This window comes from Ambystoma mexicanum, chromosome 5q (genome assembly GCF_040938575.1).
Source record: "Ambystoma mexicanum isolate Mex_15411 chromosome 5q, UKY_AmexF1_1, whole genome shotgun sequence".
NCBI lineage: Eukaryota > Metazoa > Chordata > Amphibia > Caudata > Ambystomatidae > Ambystoma > Ambystoma mexicanum.
Window position 1 is genome coordinate 211,819,181 of NC_090933.1, and position 21,432 is coordinate 211,840,612.

General features: G+C 46.4%; 1 protein-coding gene across 6 annotated transcripts in view; it reads right to left on the bottom strand.

Annotated features, from left to right (window-relative positions):
* ZNF236 (zinc finger protein 236) overlaps window positions 1-21,432 on the bottom strand; it is a 2,444,547-nt gene that overhangs the window by 1,131,832 nt on the left and 1,291,283 nt on the right. For all 6 annotated transcript variants that reach the window (XM_069620724.1, XM_069620725.1, XM_069620723.1 and 3 more), the window contains one exon: window positions 10,358-10,461. In XM_069620724.1, coding sequence (XP_069476825.1) covers window positions 10,358-10,461 — 104 coding nt within the window. The remainder of the gene's footprint in view (window positions 1-10,357; window positions 10,462-21,432) is intronic.

A 21,432-nucleotide genomic window follows, 5' to 3' on the forward strand; every position in this document is an offset into this window, starting at 1 on the left:
CTCTTCTTGGATCCAACCTGTGTAATCTTTCCTCCTCCTTACTAGAATGAGGTGGAGGATAGAATGCGGGTAAAACAATTTTCGGACTTAAATGAAAATCAGACACCACTTTAGGTAAACATGAGGGCTTAACCCTCAACACAACTCTGTCCTTATGGAACACAGTATAGGGTGGCCCAGAAGACAGTTCCTGCAATTCGCTCACTCTTCTTGCAGATGTTAAAGCAACTAGGAAAGTAGTTTTCCATGCCAGTAATCTTCATGGACAAGTGTGCAAAGGCTCAAAAGGAGCACACATTAAGAATTTTAGGACCAGATTGAGATCCGAAATTGGCACTTGAAATGGTTGAGGAAACACATTAGTGAGTCCTTTTAAGAATTGCACTACCAAAGGAATTTTGAAACAGGAGTATTCTTCCGACGAGCGCTTGAAGATGGAAAGCGTCGCAAGATAACCTTTAATGGTTCCAACATTAAGACCTCTATGTGCTACCGACAGGAGGCAGGATAGTACTTCCGGAATAGAACATAGAAAAGGATCGACATTCTTTTCTCTGCACCAGTTGCAAAACGTTTTCCAATGCCAACGGTATAGAGACTTTGTTGCTGGCCTTCTTGCCGAAAGCTACACCTCCATGACGTCATCTGGAAGGTCCCAATCCTTGTATCTCAGCCTTTCAGATACCAAGCGTGAAGGTTGAGCGTTTTGACCTATGGTTGGAGAACCTGACCATCCATTTATGAGAGAAGGTCCTCTCTCGGAGGAAGACGTACTGGGGGACAGATGGACATGTCTAGAAGGTCTGGGTACCAGGTTCTCATGGCCCAATCCGGGGCAATTCGGATCATGCGGTTCCCGAACCGTCTCAGTCTTCTGATGACCTGAGGAATGACGGGAATCGGAGGGAACGCGTACAATAGTGAGAAATTTCACTCTACCACGAACGCGTCCCCCAGGGCTCCTCTCGGGGGGGAAAATCCCTTGAGCAATACCTTTCGCACTTCTGGTTGATTCCGGTTGCAAATATATCTACTTGAGGGGTTCCCCAAAGGGCGAAGATCTCTTGAATGACTTCCTGTGCCAGTTCCCATTTGTGGGACACCATGTTCTGCCTGCTCAGAGCATCTGCCATCATATTCTCCTCCCCGGCTAGATGAATTGACGTTAAAGAGATTCCTTCCTGAATTGCCCAATACCAGAGTTGCATTGCCTCTCTGCACAGAGGTAGTGACTCTACACCTCTTTTGTTTAGATAAGGCATAGCCACTGTGTGGTCCGTCATTATCAGGACATTTTTTCCCCTGACAGATGGCAGGAAAGCTTTCAGCGACTCCGATGGAGACCAACGACCGCTGATTGTCAGATCGTTGGCATGAGCTCCCCACCACATGAGTGAGGCGTCCGTCACCACTGTGATCTCTGGCCATAGTTGCCAAAAAAGTTCTCCTTTCAGGATATTCTCTGTACAAGTCCACCAGGAAGATGCAGGATGCCATGAGGCTGAGTAACCTTAAGAAGTTGTAGGCCTGGAGATTTTGGGCATTTTGGAATTTGGAAACCATCTGAAGAATGTCTTGAGCCCTCAATCTGGGAGGCGAGCTCTTTCCCAAGGATGTGTCTAATACAGCTCCTATGTACTGGAGCTGTTGAGAAGGTGTCATTTGTGACTTCTTGAAATTGAGGGAGAAGCCCAGTCTGTGGAGGAAGTGGCAGGTGACTTTCAGGTGATCCAGTGCCTGTTCGGCAGAATGTGCTCTGATCAACCAATCGTCTAGGTAGGGGTAGACAGGAATCCCTCCTCTCCTGAGGTGCGCTGCCACTACTACCATCAGCTTGGTGAAGACCCTCGGGGCGGAGGTCAATCCGAATGGCAGGACTCGAAATTGATAGTGTGAGTCGCCAAATACGAACCTCAGGTATTTTCTGTGCTTGAGATGAATCAGCACATGAAAATAAGGATCCTGGAGGTCCAATGACACCAACCAATCCTGAAGTTGAAGGGCCTGAAGGATCTGAGAAAGGGTGACCATCTTGAACTTGTCCTTCCTGAGGAACTTGTTCAAGTTTCTTAAGTCCAAGATGGGTCTCAGTCCTCTGTCCTTTTTGGGGATCAAAAAATATGGGGAGTACCATCCCTTGTTCCTCTCCATTGCAGGTATTGGCTCTATAGCACCTTTCTCCAGCAGGGTTAGAACTTCCTGCTGTAGGAGCAGGTCTGAAAACTTCAAAGGGTATCTCCCTGGTGGATTGCTTTGAGGTTGCGTTAGAAAAGGAAGGCAGTAACCTTGGGCTATTATTTCTAGAGCCCAAACATCTGAAGTAATGGCTCGCCATTCTTGCAGATGCTGTGACAGCCTGCCTCCTAAAGGTCTCTTGTGATGCAAGTCCTCAAAGTGGTTTTGTGGCGGTTGCTGCAGCCGTTGATGGAAAAGAGGCTGTAGCTGGAGCTGGCTTGCACGTTTTGCTCGTCCAACGCGAGTGGCCTTTCTCTGGCCCCTTTGACTGGCCATTCCTCTCGCCTTTTCATATGAGGAGTAGTAACGATAGGATCGTCCCCTCCAAGATTGACCTGGCGCACAAAAAAGCTGAGGTTGCCTAATAGCAGCCCCCAAAGACTTGGCAGCTGCTTTTGAGGTCTGCAACCTCTCTAGGCTCTCGTCAGCCTTGCTGCCAAAAAGGTGAGACCTGTCAAAGGGCATGTTCAGAAGGCGGTTCTGTACGTCTGGTGCAAAACCCGACTTCCGTAACCACGCAAACCTGCGCATTACCGTGCTAGTGCCCATGGACCTGCTCACACTATCTGCAGTGTCCAGTCCACATTGAAGGGATTCCTGCATGGCCTCCTTCCCATCTCGAACGATGGTTAGGAATCCTTCCCTTTCGTCCCCTTCTAGTATGTGCTCTGCCTCCATTGTAGTGCACTCCCACAGAGTGTATGAAAACTTTGCCAAGGCACATGTGGAGTTGGCTGATTTTAACGCCATACTCCCAGCTGAAAATACCTTCTGTGCCCAGCCATCCACACGCGTATCGTCCCTGTCCGGAGGGATAGAAGAGTACGCCAGTTTGTTAAAAGCTGTGGCTGCCTGTATGACCAAAGTCTCGGGAGTGGGATGATGAGACAGATAGCCGGGGTCGCTACTGGCAGGGCGGTATTTTGAAGTGAGGGATTTATTCACTGGCGGAATAGAATCCTGAGTCTCCCAATTTTTGGCCACCCTATTTTGCAAGGCCACGTGAAAGGGTAGTATTGGGTCTCCAGAAGGACCATGGTCCAATAAGTCTGTCAAATCATCTTGGATGAATTGGGTTGGTGGTCTGGTCCATCCTAAGTAATCTACCACCTTTGTCATTAGCTGACGGTATGATGGACTGGCATGCTCTCCTGGCTCTGGCCTACCAAAGTCATTTTCAGGAGATGTATCAATGCCACTGGCATTGTGTAGTGATTCAATCAGATTCCTCATCCTGCTTTCTTCTGAAATCAGACATTCTGGGACATTTGGGGTGCCATATTCCAGCCCAAAGGGTACACTCTCCTCATCAAATTTCTCCTGTTCCTCAAAGATTATCAGGGACTTGAAGAATTCCTTCCTAGGAAGAGGTTTGAAAACCTTTTCTGGGAGAGGTAGAGGGGGAGTATTAATGGGTAATGAAGGCATTACAGGTCTTGTAGCCTTCTCTTTCCCTTTTTCTGGCTGACTTGGCCAACCGGAGCCTTTGGCGCCGAGGGCTTCGGGGTCGACGTCGATAAAGGCGTCGACGTAATACCTGTCGTCGACGGCACCGGCTTCGAGGGTGTCGAGGCGCTCTTCGGAGACTTGCCCTTCGAGGTGCGTTCAGTCTCAGACGGCGTCAGTGACCTCGAGCGGTCGACTCGACTGGCTTTTCTCGCTCGGCGTCCTAGAAGGTTCTCTATCCTTCCTCTTTCGATCACCCGAGCTCGAGGACGCACGAGTGTCGGAGCGATGACGCTCCAGGCCGGATTCCCAATAAGGTGCGGACCGAGGCTTCGCTTTCTCGAACACCTCCATCATTTTGACCCTGAATGCTTCCCATTCTTCGGATGACGAATGTTTAGTGGGACATTACATCCTTTTTGGGGATTTTTCCGTGGGTGAGGGAGGGGGACCTGTGGCGTTGTTTCTTCGATTTTTTTGTCAAAGACGAGCGATGAGAATCGCTTCGGGACCTGGACCGATGCCATTCGCGTCAAGGAGACTTCTCCTCACGGGACCTCGACTCGACGCTAGAAGCTTTACGGTCAGATTTACGACCTACCCGTAGTTTTCCCCTCCTCTCTCACAAGACCTTCCCAGTCATCGCCTGATACTTCGTACAGGCCTCCATGTCATGGCCTTCCCCGAGGCACCACAAACCTTCTCGGTGCGTGTCTGCGATAGACATATTTCAACAGTACGATTTGCACTTCTTGAAACTCGATCTCGGGGTCGTAGTCGGCGTCGATGACGAGGACATATTTGTTATATTGTTAGTAATTCTACTATGCTCACAGAACTCGAGGTGCGCCAAATCTCCAAAGCAACGTATACTGCGGAAAAACAGAACTGAGGCCAACAGGCACCTCACGTGCTACTTCTACACCCGATGACGTCAACCTCGACGGAGGCCTTCGAGGGACCATCGACTCGACGACTTCGACACACGGCGCCCTCTCCCAAACATTTTTTCTGAAGCAGCTAAAGTTGGATAGAATACATCTATGATGAGGAATACGTTGGAGGACACAATCCACTCGAAAGGCTGTTACTCTGTCCGCCGATGGTCTTACACGGAATAGTGGTGTCGAACTCTGCCCCCAGGAAGAGAACTGTCTTGCTGGGAACTGGGCAGAATTTTATGTTTATCGAAAAACCTAACCCTTTTCAGAGTTTTATCGTTTTCGATACTGCCAAGTGAGCTTGACTGGAGGAGTGTTACGCTCACCTGGTATCCACGGGGACGCCACCCAGCCAGTTGGTCGTTGGTGCCCTTCCCAATGATTCCCTGGTGAGGTCTCTGTGTCGATGGGATTCCGCCTGGAAATGAAGACTATATTAGGACTGGGCGACCAAGGTAAGTTTTCCCCCACCTCCCTTGTGTTTCCAGCCCCTCCAGGTTCTCTTCTCACCTAGTTGTCGGAATCGGTGGGTTCTCCATCCCCGCTCTCTGGGCAGGGTTGTCTTTTGTGGGTGCGGCCGGTCCAGTTACTTCACTGACTGCTACCCGTGTAGTGTCTTTCAGGTAGGTCTTATTGCGATTGATGGCGTCGTAATTCTTGCATGCCTTTTCTCTGTTCTAAATGTCTCTTTTTTTATCTCCCTAGGAGCGCGGCGTGTCCGCTTGGAGAACTGGATATGCAGGTTCTCACAGGGAGATGAAGGCGCGCTATAGCACTATGATGCGGTAAGGAGGCGTAGCGCAGCAATGTCTTGTCCTCACCGACCTGTGCTTTTCTTTTTTCGTAGGTCGCGGTTAGTTCCCAGCACAGATGGAGTACCGGAGCTATGCCGGCCGAAAAGCAACCAACCAGGTAAGTCTTTAAGCGCTTTGTGGTTGTAATGTTTCAACTACCTCCTTTAATGATGTCTTCCTCCTTTTCTCAGGTCCTTCGATCCGGCCGGTGAACTCCACCAACAGAGCTGCTCAGGAGCTGCGAGCAGTGAAGGATGATGAATGCAGGTAAGATTCTGCTGCTAACGATGTTCTTCGTTTTTCTGCAGGTCCGGAATTCACCAGGCTTGTGAGAAAGCTGGACACGGTGAGCGTCACGTTGCTAGAAGCAAAGTAACGTGAAGCGTGTTGTCTTGTTCGGGTGTGGTTTAAATAGCCACTGTAAAGTAGTCCAGGTAAAGTAGTCCCTAGGCCACCACACCCAAAACACTAGACCGTATAGCTTGGTTCTAGGAATCAAGCTATGTGGATGCCTCCATGTTGGCTGAAAGCCTAAATAAAGTAGTTTCTCAAGCAGATGTCTTTCCTTACTGATGAGCCTGGTGCCAAAGGTGCCAGGACTGGCCCCAAGAGGGTCTGAGAAGTGGACGCCAGACCTTTTTAGTGATCCGAGACCTGATTCCACCTGGCCAATGGGCTTGCCATTGGGGATCAGGGCTGAGGGTCGTGACAAGGAGCTTGCCCTCATCACCCAGTCATCCAAATATGGAAAGACCTCAGTTACCAACCTTCTGCTGTTCGCTGCTACGGGTGCCAGACATTTGGTAAACACCCTTGGTGCTGATTTTAGCCTGAACGGGAGTACCCGGAATTGGAAATGTAGGTCTCCTATAGCAAACGTGAGGAACTGTCTGTGGGCAGGATGAATTGGAATGTGGAAATACGCATCTTCTAAGTCCAGAGTGGCTAGGAAGTTGTTTCTATTCTGCCACGGTAGGACGTCTTGCAGGGAAATCATTTTGAATTTGATGCGTATGATGTATTTGTTGAGTGCCCTCAAGTCCAATATGGGCCTCCACTGGCCGTTTTTCTTCTTGATTAGAAAGAAGCGAGAGTAGAAACCTTTTCCCTTCTGGGGGTAAGGAACTGGTTCTATAGCTGCTTTGTGCAGTAATTTTTGAATTTCTGATATAACATGCCGCAGCAGGTGTACTTTGCAAGGGGTGGGAGCAAGGGATTTAGGTTGGTCTAGGAATTCTATGGTGTGACCCCTGCTGACCACCTGTAAAACCCACTTGTCCGATGTTATCGAATTTCAGAGTTGAAAGAATTGGCTTACCCTCCCCCTCCCCCCCACAGGTGTGTGATTTAGAGGGGGAAGTTCCGATTGGTCAATTTTGTTTGTTCTGGGCTTTACCTTGGGTAGAGCCGCACCTTCCTCTCTGTGAGTACTTGTTGGAGGATTGATAACTGTTGCCTTGGAATGCGTTTCCTTGTGTCTTTTGACCATAGGAAGAACAAGTGTATCCTCTGTCTTTTGACGATGAACTTTGAAAGGGCCGAAAAGACCTACGGTCTTTATATTTATCCTTCAAGGAACTGATGGCTCGAGCTGTGTCCATGTCTATCTTTATTCCTTTTAGGTGGTCATCTATTTTCTTGCTGAATCAATCTTGCCCATCGAAGGGCATGTCCAATATTTGTGCTTGCACTTCAGGTCTGAAATTTGTGCTTTCATCCAGGCCTGTCACCTTAGTACCGTGCCGTAGGCCATTTGCCTGAAACCTGACTCAGTCACATCGACTGCAGCGTCGATCATGTGATCTGAAGTAGCTTCTCCATCTGCAATGATAGACCTGGCTTCTTCCTGTAGATATGCAGGTAGATTTTCTGTCAGCTTGGACATGCAAAGCCAAAGTTTAGGGTCAAACCTGGCTGTCTTGGCTAACGAGTTGCCTGCTCTAATCGTGAGGGATGCTGAGGAAGACACCTTTCTACCAATGGCTTCCAGCTTACGACCTTCCTTGTCTGGCGGTGCTGACAATGGTGATGAAGGGTTGGCTAACTTGTTTCTGGCCGCTATCGTAATAACTGAGTCTGTTTAGTATGACCCCCTTAGACAAAGCGGTGCAGTGTCTGATGTCGTGTATTTCTTTTCAGGTCTTGAAACGAGCACAGGTGTGGATAATGGCATGGCCAGTATCTTGGACCCAGACTCCTATATGGTGTAGAGAAGAGGAATGGTGGTAACCTTTCTTCTGCGCTTGTCCCTGTGCTCATTAAGCACAGATTTCTTTTCCGATGTAACTTGCAATTTGAACAAGTCTGCAGCCTTTCCGATAATAGTATCAAACGATAGTAAATCGTCCGGCGGTGAAGAATCACCTGGAGAGTCTCTCTTTCTGGGCTTCTCAACGATATAATCATCCCATTCGCTTGGAGCATCAGGCACCTGTGTGATCTCACCTTCCTCAGTGTCTGAGAAATCCCTGAACGGGTCTTCGTGCCAATCAGAGACTGATACCGACGATGGCACCATGGTTGGATCTCGAACCGGAGATCGAGGTCCAAGTGGTGATGCTGGAGATGGGACCCTTGTCGGTGAAGCACTGAGTGTTCTGCTCCTGGATCTACATGGAAGCTCAGGTGATCATGCTCTTTTCTGCGGCCTACTCCTGGAAGGGGATTGTCTTGGCGTGCTATGCCGAGGTGAAAGGTCCCTCATGGGGGTTCTTGGCTCCTTTGGTACAGATCTATTCTTTTGTTCTTGACGTCTGTTGAATTCATCGATGATCCTTTGCATCGATGCCATGAGCACCGGGTCATAAGGATCAGAAATGTCCTCTGAATCGGGTTGCCAAGGAGGGCTGTTTTCTTTGGGAATGAGGAAAGGTTGCTCACCAAGCATTTGCGTGTCTGAAAATTCCTCTTGAAGGATAACGCCAGGGAGTTCTGTCATCTCTTTTAACAGAGATAACTATGCTCCAGATGGCTCAGGAGCTTCTGAAATTGGGGGCGTTGCTCCTAAGGACTTGGGGAGACTGCTCACATTGGATGGTTTATGCGTGACGTCCGCAAATGGTGTTGTTGGTCCCACTTCTCCGTAGACTAAGAATTTTGCGGTGCCGTTGATGGTGTCGTCGGTGATGCTTTCATCGGCGCTGGCATCGTGGACGGCGGCTTTGTCGACGGTGTCTTCGTGGTTGATTGCTTCATCGACGCTGGAGCCTCTGAAGACGGTTGATAACTCTCCGTCGACGAGAGATTCATGGACAAGAGCTTTGTGGACGAGTGATGAGCTTCCTTCGTTGACTGTTTCGTAGAAGATGACCTCGGCGACAAGGATCTGGTCGTGGATGATGAGGCTTGGAGTGTCGTCGATGGCTTGGTCTTCGGTGAGTCTCTAACCTTACTGCCGCTCGTGGACAGCTTCTCTGTGGACGACTGCCCCCCCCCCCTCATCGTTTTTTTTAAAACGCCTCCTTACCTTTGGAGGTGTTTTTTTCATCAGGATGTCGTGTCTTGTGGTTTCCAGAGCCCAAGGAAGGCAAGGAAGAAGTGGTTTCCAACTTTCTCTTACTCTTATGAGTGAGAGAGGTACTCCTTTCCACTGAAGAGGACCTTCTCTTAGAAGTTTGTCTCTCAGATGGTTTAGCAGACAATACAGGAGCTGTTTTAGCCGACTCCTCGTTAGAGGATAGACTTTTGGCTTCTAGGATTTAACAGAAGTCTCCTGTGTCTATCCAGCAGGGTTTTGGTGGAGAAAGACCTGCAAATGTCTCATTTGTTGATGTCAAGTGGATATAAGCAGTAGATGCAGTGGTCATGTAGACCAGTTTTTTCCTGCACCTCATGCAGTCCCTAAACAGGGAAGGCTTCTTGGCAGCCTGATGCTCAGCCATGCTGAGGAGAATTTTCACTGGATGAATTTGTGGCAAGAATATTTTTTCTCAGAGCCTAAAAGCTCAAAATAGATAACCCCTAAGGAGGGGAAAACAGTAGACTATATTATAAAAATATATACTACACCTAAAAGGTGAAAAAATATATATATCAGAGCTGGAGGATTCCTTCCGTCTGATAGACTGCGGTGAAAAATCTGAAGATGGCTGACTGGGCTGGAGCTTAAGCACTGCCACCTCATTGGTTGGGGCCATAAAGGACCAAAGTGAGGTTGAGGGACTACACAATAGAATAGCTGATAAGCCACAATGGGGTATTTACATGCATTCTCTATGGAATAATGGATGTATATTAAAACATTAAAATAATGATTTTTATCACCGAGGATTCCCAGTCCGACAACAGTGAATATTCAAGCATCTGAATCTATGAAAGATCCAATGCTGGAGAAATGTGCACAATCTGCTTCATACAGTTATGGGACTTGCACAACGTTGGTAAATGCCCGTTTTTGTGTCGGAAAGGCATTCACAAGAAAGGAACTTTCCCACAACCCCACAAAGTTGCACATTCTATTAGGTTCTATATTCCGGAGAAGGACACCATTTTGGGGTTGCTGAGTGACCCTTCCATTTGTATCAGTCCCTGATAACATAAGTTGCATGGGAGCGAAGACAGGAGAAAAATTAATTCCTAGATGGACAGAGCTCATAATGGAGGTACTACTAATCGCTTCAGCAGAATAAAATAAACTGGATGGGAAAGACAGAGGGAAGAGGAGAAATGGGGTTTGGCAAGCAACTGAGCTTTCACTGGTATAGCAGAGGTATTCCATCCTTTACAAGAAGAGTATATATCCCACGCATATGACAAAGGGGGTCTCAGTACAAGAAAGGTAAGCTTAACAAACAAGTTCCCCCTACCCAAAATACCCTAATAAAAATAAATATTTGCAATCTTGTTTTTCTGCCGACTCAAATGCAAAATGTTCCTCTCCCCTGATGCAACTTTTAGTATAACGTTCATGACATTTACTGATCAAAGCAAAGTGATAGCAACCTGTAGATACGCCTGCAGTGTTCTTCACCAACTTCAAGAAACTGTGTGCGCTCGCCCTGCAAAGCAATATCTTCTTGTGTCTCATCTTGTATCAAAGGAGTACTCTAGATATAAAAAAAATAATTTTAAAGCAGGTTTTAATATTGCATACATGCAATTATTGCCACTGGAGGGAAACAAAATCAATATTATGGGCAACAAAATATCAAAATAATAATTTACCATCTGGGGATTCTATTGTCAAACACTAAAATCAGGTGGACAATTATCATTTGCCACAACTTTTACAAGACGGGAATTGAATCCTTAAAGCGTCCTCCTTTCAAACAACATAATCTTGGACAGGTGGCGGGGAGGTGGGGAGGAAGTCGCACAAATAATTTAAATTCAATAATGTATTTTGAAATAATGTCCACAATAGTACAATTTAAACTCACACAACAAATGTCATAACATTTCAGGATGAATGTTCATGCAATTATAAATGTATTAAGATAATAGTCTTACATATTTCTTTGATTCATTTATCACATGATAATGTGCAAATTGAATAATTGAATAAATACCCTGACTGCAGCAAAACAGCCACTATCATAGATAGCAATTTATTTGTAAAATACATGTACACCCTATTCCTACTGCCTGTTCTGCAAAATTCTATAGGGCTAATGTCACCCAGATATTTGATAACAAGAACTGTTGGATGGCATTGTCTGAATTTGTTTTCTCTTGGGATGGTTAACAACGATCTTGCCCTTAAGCTACCATATAAGGGCAAAATATCAGAAAATGCATGAGAGTCTTCAGCATAAACCTAGGAGTATTCAATATCAAGCTTGCCTTGCCATTTTTATCCCTTACTTTGGCTGGCTGAAATGTGTTAAATTGTAGTTGTTTAATGCCTAAAAGATCTACAATCTGAGATATGGTGCTTTTCAAAGAATCCAGATGTTTTAATGATATGGTAATTTCCACCCTTTTGCCATCAACCCTGTTAGTAAATTCTTCACTGAAACTCTGCCTTACCCCTTTTGGTACACCATGGTTCGGATGGGTTCACAGGAAAAACAAAGGAAGAGACCAGATTTTGAAAGGACATGCCCCTGAGCAGAATGCTGTTAATCATACATCTCAGAAAACTGTGCCTATGCGTCTGAGGATTTCGAATGTGAAAATACCCTTCCTCTCAATGCTCTGTGGTGAAAGTCACTTTTCTGTATCTGCAAGACCCCCTGTTGCAAAGTGGTCAGATTTAAGGTCTGTTTTTTTTATTGGTCATTTATTAGGCGCTTCTACAATTTGCAAAACTGTTTCAAAGCGCCCACAGGGCAACAGGGTGGGGACAGGGGAAGGTAGACGATGAATTACAACAAAGATAAATAATTGAATTAATAGTTCAAACAAATAATGAGAATAGAAGGGAGGGGAGACAAACCTACTATGCCTTCTGAGTGTTCAGAAACAACAATTGGGCTCCTGGTTGGGAACCTATTCTACCAGGAGGGTTGTGTAGGGAACAACAATTACAACTGAATAGGACCAAAATCAACGATGCTCAGAAAATACTCCTAAACCAGATCACCTCCTGCATATATAGAGAAAAGGAAAACACTTTCTCATGCTCTTTTATCAAAGTCAATCTTGCTTTTTTATATATTCAAAATAGTGTAAATCAACATAAAATACATTTGTAAGAGATATGACATCACACGGTGCGAAAACAAAAATACAGACAAAAATATTTACAACACACAAAACCATAACATTTTCTGGCACATCTGCCAATTTGTGTGTGTAAGACAAGCTCCATATCAATCGTGGTTTGTCACAGGAAATCACATATTATAGTGTACATCTCAACATTTCACATTATAACATCACATGGGGATATTGAAGACAAAAAAAGTTCCTTTTGTATCATGCAGTATCACTGCACTGTGTTTAGGGGTAATGCGTCTACACCGGGGTGTTTCAGCCGTCTTAATAGACTTGATATGCCTCATCTTATACACGGCCTTCATCAGGACGAGGAGCTGTATAGTATGATGTCTGTGCTGCAGGGGAAGGAAATTATTATCAGGGGAGTTTTCGAGCATGTATTTCTTTAAAATGATTAAATCAGGTATTGTGTTGTTTGCATTTGGAGTCACAAAAACACACACAGCTTACCCATGGCTTAAATTAAGTCCACAGACACTGTTATGGAGATCCAGTTACCTCGAGGGCTGATCTCTAGGTGATCCTGTCACAAAAATAACAGAACAATGAGGGGTCACTGGTTATTATTGTGTGCTCCTAGACTTGTAATACTAGACTGAGTACACACGACCAGTGTGTGGTAAAAAAAGAGAGAGAGCGATCTTACCCATCAATGGAGGTCAGTATTCTAATAATGTCAGCCAGTTTCACTGGTGGTTGCTATTTTTCTTTATGCACGCTTTCTTTTGTAAAGCATGCGCTCAGGGGAACCTAAAGTGACGAAGAGCCTCTAATTACTAGTGAGGAAAGGATAAATACACTTTTCTACCAGACCGGCAGAAACCGAGCGGGATTTGTCAAAGTACCTGCACGGCTGCAAAACTTGCACGCTGTCTGCTGTCCAAGTCAGCCGATTGGCGCTGAGTTGCTGAGTCACTGTGGTGGCGGGGGCCTGGCTGCACAGCGTAACGCTGTTGCTAGGCACCTGCAAGTATTTATATTGGCGGCCATCTTAGCAGGGGATTCCGAGTCGCTGCCAAGCAACAAATACGGATATCTGCTCATCCACCTGTCTATTTTAAAAATTATCAAATTTATGTTGCGATCCATGGATGCTTGGATCTGAAAATGTAATTTAGAGCCCATTGTTGAAATTATGTTGCTATGGCAACCGAATCATGTGGCAGCATATTGCAAGTCAGGTTTCAAGCAAACGGGGCTGTAAAATAAATAACCCACTATAGTTCTTACATTTCCGAGGTGCCGCTTGTGTGGGTGTTACATTATGGGGCGCAATCGTATAAAGCCAAGTTCAGTGAACAATGTGCTCTCGTAATTAAAATATGTAATTGAATACTATACGGCCTGGTGTGGGAACTCGAAGGGCTCTCATGAGCCTTATCCACCTTAACAGTCCCTACCCAGATTTGGGCATGTGAATGATCACAGTGTGACAGTCATGACCTCATGTGTTAGGTAAAAAAAAAAAAAGATTGTTTGTGGATGTATATATACAGTCAAGGACAACGGGATATGCTTATATATCTCAATGCGTCATAGATGTTAATGCATATTAGTTCAACATATCTGGAGGTAAGAAATTCCGTCTAGACACTACATATCAGGGTTGTATGCTATCACTAGATGACTGACATAATTACATCTTCTTCCGTGTCCGAAAAAACATGATTGCATCTTTATAGTCAAGAAACACAGGATATGCTTGTATACCTTAGACACCACAGGGACATTTATGTACATCACTATACATATCCAGCAGTGAGAATTTACATATGTAGCCCCTGAAAAGCCTTCAATGGTGATAATTAATTAAGCTTCCTATTGAGATCTGGTGCCCCCACCCGTCACATTGTGGTAGTGTGTCTACAGTAATGGAAGCATGAAAAAATCTCAGATCATTTGCTCATGGTGGAATTTACAAGAAAGATTTCCACTCGACGGAAATGTTCAATCCAGCGTGTACAGTGTTGAGTTTATGCACCCAGCGTTGTTCTAACTGTGTTAATGTTTTTTTTAAGGTCACCTCCACGCTTCACTGGTTTCACTTTTTGGAGAACGAACCATCTTAAATCGATGTCTCTATGGTTCTTTTTTACAAGGTGCTCTACTAGGGGCTTGTCGGCTACTTTGTTCCGAATACAGGAGCAGTGATCTGAAATCTGCATTTTTATAGCGCGTATTGCCTTTCCCACGTAGATGAGATCGCAGGGACATATATATAACACCCTTTGTGTTGCAGTTAGTGAAGTCTTGCATTGTCCATTTTACATTATGATGTTCAAAAGATTTTCTTTGTAGAGTCAAAGGGCAGGCAACACAATGGCCGCATTTGTGATGTCTGACTATCGGGGGTAGATCCCATAGTGTATTAGGTGCTCTTGGAGGTGGCTCTATAAATGTATGAACCAATGCATCTTTTAGATTCTTGTTCTTTCTAAAAGCGAAGCACGGCACATTATTTAATGTGCCTGGATGCTTAACAAGGTGCCAGTTTTTCTTAATAGTTTTCTGAATCAATTGACTGAGAGGTCCAAAGGTGGTGACACAGACCATCCTCCCCAGATCATTTTTGGGTTTGTTTTCCAAGCAAATTTCCCTTTGTGTGTGTCTAGCCCTCTTTCTGGCTTGGCTGATCGATTTGCGAGGGTAGCCTCTCTCCGTCAGTCGTTTTGTCAATCCGTCTGCATGTTGTTGAAACTTATCCAAATCTGTGCAGTTTCTGGGATGGATAATTTCTGGGATGGATTGCCTGCGCAGCTGTGCTGCTGCCACCGCCAGTACCTTTGTAAATACCCTTGGTGTAGAGGCTATGACGAAGGGTAGTACTTTGAACTGATAGTGCTTGTCTTGAATCATGAACCCGAGGTATTTTCTGTGTGCCAGCAACATTGAAATATGAAAGTATGCATCTTTCATGTCCAATGTTGCCATGTAATCCCTGTGTGAGCAGTAGAATTACCTCTTGCAGAGTGACCATACAAAACTTTTGGGGCTTCACAAATTTGTTTGCTGGGTGCAGATCTAATACAGGGCACATGGTGAGATCCTTTTTGGGTACAAGGAAGTACACTGAATAAATACCCTTGTTTACCTGTAGAAGGGGTATGACCTCTATGGCGCCCTTTTCCTGTAGGGTTTTGACTTCTTGTAGCAGGATGTGCAGATGTTCTGGCGTCAGGCGTCTTGCTCGTGGCGGTCTGAACTGTGGGGTCCGGCAGAATTCTATACAGTACCCGTGCGCGACAGTCTTTAGCACCCAATGGTCTGTAGTTATTCCCTCCCATGCTTGCGGAAATTATATTAGCCGGTCCCTGACCGGGGATGGATGGGTGGGTACCCAGAACTGCAGGTAATTTCTGCCCTGAGGCCGAGGAGCCTCGGGGGGTAGAATTCCGGCCCCTTCCTTTACCACGTTGTTGCCCCCTTGTGGGGTAAAGGGTATTGTAGCTGCTGGTTCCTTGGGGGGAGGACCAGTTATTCCCTGAGCTGTATTGTCTTTGAGGGAATCGTTGCCCACGAAAGGAACATCTATTCCCGCTTCCCCTTATTTGTGAAGGTCTCTGGGTGATCTGATCCAGAATCTTAAGGGTGTCATGGTCCTTTTTTGCAGTTGAGGGCTTCATCCACTGCTTTTCCAAATAAATTGCTCTCCTCCACTGGTTTATCTATAAGTGAAGCTTGTGTCTCTGGCTTGTACCTAGAGTTTCTTAGCCATGCGTGCCTTTTCGGGAGGGTAGGCCATCTCTGCTGCATCTAAAGTATTTTTAAGCATACTTTGGTTAACGTACCTGCCTTCTGTCACTTTTGAGAGCAGACGGGCTCGCAGTGGCTCAGGGACTTCTTGAAGGCCCTCCTCTAGCTTGGCCCATTGAAGATCAGCATAGCTGGCTAACAACGTTATATTGCTGGCGATGTGAGTGGAGTAAGCCGCTGCGGCAGTGATCCTTTTCCCCAAAGCGTAAAGTCTCTTATATTCCTTGTCAGGGTGTGCCTCCCCAGTAGATAGGTGAACCCCTGCTCTTTTTCTGGTAGTTGTAACAACCAACGAATCTGGAGTAGAATGACCTCTGATGTTGAGGGGGTGAGAGGGGGAGGGTCGATAAAGCTTCTCTACCCTTGGATTCACTGCTCTAGTAAGTGCAGGTGTTGATAAAGAAGGGGCCAACCTCTTCTTAATTAAATTTAGTAGAGGGATAGCTTGGCTGGCAGATGGTTTTTCTTTCAAAATGTCCTCCACAAAATCAGCCTCTGGAACAGCTTCCTGAGTAGCAATGTTGAAGTGGTGCGCTGCTTTCCTCAATATGGCGTTGAAAGCCATTTGATCGTCAACCGGGGAGGCCTGTCTAGTGGGTGTGGTTGGAGGGGAGTCCAAGCACAAGGCATCAGGTTCGGGAGTTGGAGTAGGTGACTGCCAAGAGCGAGGATCAATGGAGTCCGGGTCTACTTCCCAACCCTCAGTGGGGTCTAAATGGACCTCCTCAGAGTTAACGAAGGGATTATCATTTTGAGCGTCCTCCTCAGTGAAGTCATAAATGTATTCCTCTTCTTCCTCATCTTGAGTAGGGTCAAAGACCTCTGCAGCTTAGCCACAGGGAGAGGGGGATTTTCCTCCCTAGACCTTTTGGGTGTGGACTTCTCAGAGAGTTCCACAAACCTCTCTAGCTTGTCCACACATCTTTCAAATGTTTCTCTGGTCCAAACAGATGAACCAAAGCGGTCCAGGGGTGGAAAGGGCTCATCTATTGGGTCCTCTGTCTGCAAACGTCGAGATTTTTGTCTGCAAACGTCGAGATTTTTTTCTTCAATGCCGAAGAAATCCATTCAGGAGTTTCCGGAAAGTATTTTCGGGGTTCCGACGGTTGACACGTGTCCTTCTGTTTGTCTGTGGGAATTTCCGTAGGTTCCAGTAAATCCTTCAGCCTATCCCTGGATTTCGAAGAATCCTTGGACCGCTGCTTGTGAGAATCCGCCGAAATGATCCTGGCGATGCTTTCTGTAATCACTTCAGCATCAGGAAATTCTGAAGTATGGGCTTCCGGTTGAGCGACTATTTTCTGCACAAACGGGGCCTTTTCGGCCATGGACGCCTTCTTCCGATGCGCCTTGACGGAATGGTGGATATTGGTGTCAGCACCCTTTGATTTAGTAGGCCCTATCGCAAGGCGCACCTGCGGTTGCGGGGACGGCTGCCAAACCTGACTGTCGGCGGGCAGGGCCGAAGTTTTCGGTGTGCTCGTTGGCGCTATGGATCGCTTTTACTGCTTCGTCAAAGATGTCCCTGGGGTTGTGTCTTTAGTATGGGGAACATGTGCATCTATGTTGCTGAGATGTATATTCCCCATAGCAGGACCCGAGTCTTGCCTTGCGGGGCCGGGGACAGATGATGCGGAGCGAGTGCGCTCCGCCGAGAGGTCAATCGCCTCAGAATCTGAGGCTTGTTCGTCACTCAGCCCCTCGTCACAATCGGCGGTTGTGGCAGCGGGAGAACCAGACTCGGCCTGCGACATTCCGTAGGCCGGCCACCACCGCTGTACACGGCACTCCTTCAAAGTTTTCGGGCGCAGGAGCTTGCAAGCCACACAAACTGACTCGTCGTGACTGAGGGGTAAGCACCGGTTACACTTAGTGTTTATCCTTCCAAGGGAATTTGGCCCTGCAAACGGGACATAACCTAAAAGGAGTCTTCTCCATAGGTGAGGAAATAAATTGTGACGAATAGACCCAGGGAACGAAGAGAGAGGAAAGGGAAAGGCATTCTCAGAAAGGGAAATGTCCACCCCGACCCCACTCCCTACTGTGTAAACCGGCCAGAAGGCCCAGCCACGTGGTCGGCAGCGCCGACCGGACACCGTCCGTCAAAGATCCATGGACCATCTTCGGGGGAGACCTGGAACAGCCGTCGATGGAAGGGACGGTATAGCTTTACTTATTGTAACGCTCCCCTGATTCCCGCAGAGGCGCCGGTCTTGACTGGGTGAATGCCGTATCTTCAAAGGTGTTGTGTAACACACGGTTGGCTCTTTGGGCTGGACCTCTGTGCACTGTATGTCTGACTCAAAGAGTAAGATGTCTGCAGATAGAAAATATGGGATTAATGAACTGGGGTTATTGGGTGCCTCTCTCCTCTTCCCTTTCTCTTCTCCTGTAGAACCCCAAAGGTTAACGCCCTCACCTTAGGTAAGTGAACGCCGAGCTCTCCATCTGCCTCGGGGCAGGGTGCCGTAACCAGTTTCTTCACTGGATAAGGATGCAGGCCTCTAGACCTCAGAGGACTGCTGTCCGTCGTTAACTGCACAAACGGTAAGTTCTGGGCACTTCAAATGTCTTAAAAGTCTTTTGTAATGATATCTCTTGTTTTGCAGGGTTCCGGCGATGGCGGATGGCGGGCTGATGAGAGTTGAGGATCGAACCTGCGTGAGGAATAGAAGCGCCTGGAAGCACGTAAGTAAGCGCTTGTAGCCTGCTTCACGATGCGCACTAACTGTCCCTTTTATCTTGCAGGTACAAGTTCGGAGCTTTAGAGAAGCTGAAGGGTGCTGGAATACCCACTGGATTCGGCGTGGGAAGGAGTAATGGCACGTGAGTAATAAAGTTGCCCAATGTCTTTAAACGCACCTTCTTTTGTCTTTCAGATGCGGGATGCAGCGCCGAAGGCCTCCGGAGCGTGCGAAGAGCTGGTAAGCTTTTGTCTTTCAGATGCCGGAATGCAGTGCGAAGACCTCCGGAGCATGCGAAGAGTAGGTAAGCCTTTGTCTTTCAGATGCCGGAATGCAGCGCGAGGCGTTGGTGACAGCCGATGGACCAGGTAAGAGATGCGCTGCCACTGAAGACCGTAGTGCTAACCTGTTCTTTCTTTGTCTTTACAGGTGCTGCTGAAGACTGGATTCCAGGATGGTAAGCCTTTGTTCCCTTAGGCCCAGGATCAGAAGCAGAAGACACGATGAGCGTTCTGCTGCAGAGAATGCAGAATAACGCAAAGCAAGATTCATCCATCGGGTGTGGTTTAAATAGCCTCCTGTAGTGCTTAGGTGTCTCCTTCCACAGCCACGCCTAGGTAAGAAAAGAGTTCCTGCTTTCCAGAAGAGTTCCAGTGTTCTGAACCTAGGGAGTGGCTCCTGCCCCACCCAACAGGAAAAGTAGTCCCAAACAGAAGAGGATCAGGGGTTCAACTGGCAGGTAAGTAAGCAGCATGGTCTGCTGCAGGTAAGTCCACCCAAGCATTATGAGCCCGGCGCTTCCAGCGCTGGGACTGGGCATCTTTATGAGCCTGGTGCCACTGGCGCCAGGACAGGGTCCAAAAGGTCCCAATTGGGACTGGCTGGCACTCGGAACCGGGGTTATGGGTCTGTTTCCAAGGGAGTCGGGCAAGTCCTGATCTTTTGGAAGCAGAGATCATGACACTTATATATATATATACAACCAGAGGTCGAAGAGAACAAAAGCAATTTCTCTGGACGAGCTCCACATAAGGTGTCCAGTGTGCTGGGTGGAAAAAATACAATCTGAGGGACCTCGACGAGAGGGATTTTAAGTACACTACACGTCACGTTAGGGAGAGTGTTACAGGCATGCCCATGTCGCCGTCTCCTTTCGATTCTGGAAAGACAAGATGCAATACTCTGCGGTGACCACTGGAGGTCGGACTATATGCACAGCATGTTATTCTAAGGAGATTAACCAGCACCAAAAACATGTTTATAACAAAAATGTGGTTTTACATAAGAGATGCAACAAAAAAATTGCATATTTGAAAAGGTGAAGCAAGCCCCTTCAGTTATCGGCCGATAGAGCTGCTCAACAGAGATAGTAAGATATTTGCATCAATTATGCTATATCACCTGGAGGCTTGGGCAGCTGAGACAGGAAGAATCTCCAAATGGCAAACTGGTTTCAGGGGACAGTACTGAACGGGTTAGTCATCAATTCAGTCCAACAATTGGCATGGAGCAGAAGGTGTGAATCAATTTACGGGGCTTCCCTCGATTCGACAGCAGCCTATGACGTCCTTAATCGAGGGCGGCTATGTCGGAAATGATCAAGCTGGGGCATTCCTGCTGGTCTCCTCATTTTAATAATTGGTCGTCATTCTAGAACGGAGATTCAAATTCGATTGAATAATGATGGGGTCCTATCAAGCAAAATACCAGCTGCCTGCATGCTCGCTCCCTTTCCATTTAATTTATACCTTGCTGATATCGAGGAAGCCCTGTGTTCTGCTTCTCTTATCTCTCCTAAAATGCAAAACTTTCACTATCGTTTGCTCTCATATGCCGATGATTTTTCTCTGTTCGATGCCACTAAAATTGGTCTTCAACGCTTGATTACCTGCTTTGTATCAAATATGGAAGATCACACGTTGATTGTGAATCCTGTATAATCAAAAATAAGATTTGCAAATAAGAGGAAGAAGTGCAATTTTAAGTGGTTCATAGGAAAATCAGAGGTCACTAGTGTTGAATCATTGATCAACTTGGGTTTCCCTGTGAAAGAGAGATCTTCACTGAATAATAGTTTTGTCTGGCTGAATGAGTTAACATTGAAGGCATGCAGCTAAAAATGACTGACAAAGTTTGCTAGGTTCTCTCTGAAACCAGTTATAACATATTATGAGGCTACAATGATTCCCAAGCTCCTGTATGGTATCAAGACTCACCCTTTTGCTATTCTAGACCACCTGATTATCAAGGAGGGAAGAATCTGGAAACGTGTATTAAACAGAAATTCGATATGAATATGGATTAGCCCCTCTAAAATCAAGAGCGTATTGAAAAATATTAGCACTCTTTCGAAAGATTTTATATCCGGTAGGGGGAAATCTTTAGAATGAAATAGAGCAGACTGGTAATGAATATACATCTGGGGGCTTTGCGGCACCAAATTTGGAGTTATACTATCTGGTTGCACCATCACAGTTTGCAGTGCACTGGTACGGTTCCATGCTTGCTCTCCCTTATGTCCAGCTAGATAAAGGAGCAACAAGTGGAATGGAAATACACATACTGCTGTTGAGCAGCTACTATAAACCAGAAAACCCTTTACATCCTGTAGTGGATACACTATTTGCATGGAAGAAACTGTTTCACTGAGTGGAGATAATTACCCCATATGATGGGGACCTACGCCTTTGGCGCAACCCTACTCTTAATCCTACCATAGATAGCTCAATTAGTAAAACATGGCACTCTGCTAAATTCCACAGACTGGGGGACATGTTCTCTTAGGAATTTTTCATAGACTGGGGCAGTGCTGAGGCAGATACTGTACTACCAGCGCATGCAGGCAGCATTCCGATCATACTCGCCCTCATTCCCAGAGGAACCCATCCCCCATGCATGTCTAACATACATAATTAATTC